The 3,585-nt window shown below is 48.8% G+C and overlaps 1 protein-coding gene across 1 annotated transcript in view; it reads right to left on the minus strand.

The window, feature by feature from the left end:
* Positions 1-2,155: 2,155 nt before the first annotated feature.
* The window catches only part of TSKU (tsukushi, small leucine rich proteoglycan), a 31,580-nt gene continuing 30,150 nt past the window's right edge, over positions 2,156-3,585 (minus strand). Inside the window, exon 2 of the mRNA XM_015829225.1 lies at positions 2,156-3,347. Coding sequence (XP_015684711.1) covers positions 2,283-3,338 — 1,056 coding nt within the window. The 5' untranslated portion in view covers positions 3,339-3,347 and the 3' untranslated portion in view covers positions 2,156-2,282. The remainder of the gene's footprint in view (positions 3,348-3,585) is intronic.

Here is a 3,585-nt window from a genome sequence, read left to right on the forward strand (position 1 = left end):
GACTCGTTTATTTTGCTTATATCATCCTTTTTTCAAGATCTGTTCTTTTCATTGTTGGTTTTTTTCCCCCTACGCGCCTTGCAAATATTTGACATCCAGGCTGGCAGGGAAGTTTTCCATCTGATCCGGCTGAATCCGGAGAGCGACAGTTGAAATGTGCCTTCCGTTGCACGGATTGGCCGAGAGGGCAAGACAGAAAATGAAATTGTTTCAGCCAAAAATGTCAGTTGGGTGGAAAATGAACAGGGCTTTGTAAAGCCTTGGGGAAAGCGTTGAGAGAGACGTGCGTAATGTTTGCCTTGCACTTAACTCGGCTTTAGCCGTGACGCAACCAAAACAGAAGAGAGACAGGTTAAAGCTCTTTTGGGAAAGCGGGGGCTTCCGTTTCCCAGGAGGGTAAAATAACAATGGTGGCAGTGCAGAGAGTCCTCGACGTACGACCACCATTGGGCCCAAAATTTATTCTGCTACGTGAGACAGTCATTAAGTGAAATTTGCCCCATTTTACAGCCTTTTTTGCCGCAGATGTTACGCGTAAGATGTTAAATTAGCAACCCGGTTGTTAAACTTGACAGAAGGTCGCCAAAGGGGATCCCGTGAACCCGGAACACTGCAACAGTCATACATATGAGTCAGTTGCCAAGCTGACAGTTGCCAAATGTTGACCACATGACTATGGAGATGCTACAACGGTCGTAAGTGTCCAAACCAGTCGTAAGTCACTTTTTCCAGTGCCGTTGCAACTTTGAACGGTCACAAAATGAATGAATGGTTGTAAGTCAAGGGCTACCTGTATCTGAAGGACATTGTATGTAGATCGGTGGTCCACAATCTGTGGGCTGCAGCCCATTACCGGTCCATAGCCTATTTGCAACTCAGCTGCATGAGTGGCTGGCTGCTGTGTGTGCAGATGCACGCACACAGCCCCACTCAAGTGAACATTGTGGGTGCCTGTGGCCCCACTCGCGTGAAGGTTGCAGGCACTTGGGGCCTCACTCACACGAGGGTCGTGGGCACTTGCAGCCCCACTTGCGTGGGCACTCGTCACCCCACTTGTGTGAGCGCTCAGGGATTAACTCGCTCGTACGAGCGTTGCAGACGCTTGGAGCCTCACTCGTGCGAGCGTCACAGGTGTGCTCGGCCCCGCTCACGCTAGCAACGTGCACTCACGTGCATACACGCATGCACTCGCAGCTGCCCCTCCCACTAAACCATTCCTGTTTCCCCTCTCCTTCCCCTCTGGGCTGCCAATCCGTAAAGATTGGAGAACTCTGCTGTAGATCCACAGCTGTGGTCTCAGGTTTCAAGGAGAACAATTGAGGGTTAGGAAATCAAATAAACCAGGGTCCCCCAAACCTTGTGTCAGAGCTTGCCTTGCCTTGAAGTTCTTTATTGGGTTTCATCTATCAGAACCATGACACCTTGGTCTGCAGACCAGTGTCCTTACCACTTTCCACAGAAGGACGATCGAGAGCATCCTGTCATACGGCATCACAGTCTGGTTTGGAAGCATCCCTGCTTCAGACAGGAAGGCGGTGCAGAGAGTGGTGAGGACAGCTGAAAAGATTATTGGCAGTTCCCTCCCTCCCATCCAGGATATAGCACAGAAGCGTTGCTTGAGCAGGGTCCGCAAGATTGTCTGGGACTCTACACACTCTCTTCACGACCTGTTTTCCTTGTTACCTTCTGGGAGGAGGGGGCTTCGTGGTATCCATAGCAGAACATCCAGATTCAGCCATAGTTTCATTCCATACAGCATTAACCTTGTGAACTCTCAAGCTTCCTCCTTCTGTTATGTATTCAAGATGGACAGTATTTAATATTTATTTGTTATGTATATGTAGGGGTGTGGGTCTATACATTTGTTGTATATAGTATGTTTAGGTGTGTGTCATGTATGTGTTTGACTTTGAGAGCTGGCAACTAAATTTCATTTTTGATGTGTGCTGTTGCGCCCACAGTAAAAAAAATGACAATAAAGGTTATCTTATCTTATCTTAGGAACTGGGCTGTGCAAACTACAGGCCACAAGTGTGCAAAACTGTATTTGCACAAGTGGCAGGCATGTGAAACCATCCCTGCCACCCTGCTTCCGGTGATCCACAGAGCTGGAATTTTTGGGGGACCGCTGAAATAAAACCACACTCCACAAACACTCTGTCCAATCAATTATTATAACGTCAGAATTGACATATACCAAAAAAGATATAAATTAAATGCTTTTACAGAAGGCACATCGGTGGCTGTGTTTTTAACAAAAGGAGTCCCGTCATGTCCTCTCGTCACAAAACGTACGGCGCCACGGATCCGTGGCCATTGTGACACCTTAGGACCTCTTTCTTGTTCGGTCCAGCTACTCTGTGGTAGTGGCCTTCACGAATGGTCCTCAGACACCGGATGTTGTTGCCCAAGGCCACGCTTTTGATGGAAGGCAAGTATCTCAACATGGGTCTGGAGAAAGCGGTGGCCACCCCGGTCCCTGACAGGTTGAGCTCTTGCAAAGAACTCAGGCTGTAAAAAACCTTGGGGTTCAAGGATTTAACGTTGGGGTTATTGGATAAGTCCAGCACTTGAAGAGCAGTTAGGTCCTTGAAGCTAAAAGGCAAAATGTTGAGGAGGTGGTGAATGCCGCTTAGTGACAAGTGGGTTAACCCTTTCAGGCCCAAGAAGGCGTCTTTCTCAATGACGGAGACCGGGTTTCCATCCAGGTTTAAGTAACGAAGGGGGATCCCTCGAAGATCTGGAATGCTGGTTAACTGGTTCCCCGAGAGATTTAAGCTCTGAATGTTAGGAACGGTTTTATCCGGTTCTCTGGACACCCGGCTGATTAAGTTGTTGGAAAGGTCAACGTTGATGGGTTTCCCTTGACCTTTGAAGGCAAAGACGTTCAGGTTGATCTCCAAGAGAAGGTTGCTGCTGAGGTCCACGTCTCCCAGAGGCGACTGAGAGAAGCAGTCGTCAGGGACGGCCCCCAAAGAGTTATGACTCAGATCCAAAGACTCGAGGTACCGGAGTCTGGAGAAGGTGGCGGGAATGACCTGGGAGATTTTATTGTAACTCAAGTCAAGGCCCACAAGGGTGGTGTAACCAGGCCCGGTTAACATGGACTGGTTGATGGCTTCCAGATGGTTGGAAGATAGGTCCAAATAGGTGGTGTCCAATGGAATGGGGACAGGCACTAGGTGGGATCCGATCCCACTACAGTCAACTTTGGTAAGGCTGAAGCTGTCAAACAGCCCAAAGGTCTCCACTTCGCAGTGACACCGCGGAGAGCAAGTCCTGGAGGTGCCAAAACAGGGCAGGACTAGCAGCAGGTGGAACCAAGCCAAAGAAGACATCCCTGATACCTGCAGAACAAAAAAACAAAAAAACAAAGACAAAAATGGAAGAAGCGGACGTGACATAGGTGAATGAAGACAGTTCCTAAAATTCTACACAGACTCTGGGATCCTCAGGGACCTTCTTCCCTAACAATGTTAATCCAGAACGTCTCTAGTCCAGGGCTTTTCAACCAGTGGTACGGGTACCACCTGTGGTACATTGGCACCTGGCAGGTGGTACGCGGCCATCCTAGAAAAGTGGTAG

Source organism: Protobothrops mucrosquamatus, unplaced genomic scaffold (genome assembly GCF_001527695.2).
Source record: "Protobothrops mucrosquamatus isolate PMUCROS unplaced genomic scaffold, P.Mucros_1.0 scaffold5671, whole genome shotgun sequence".
In the NCBI taxonomy this organism is placed as follows: Eukaryota; Metazoa; Chordata; class Lepidosauria; order Squamata; family Viperidae; genus Protobothrops; species Protobothrops mucrosquamatus.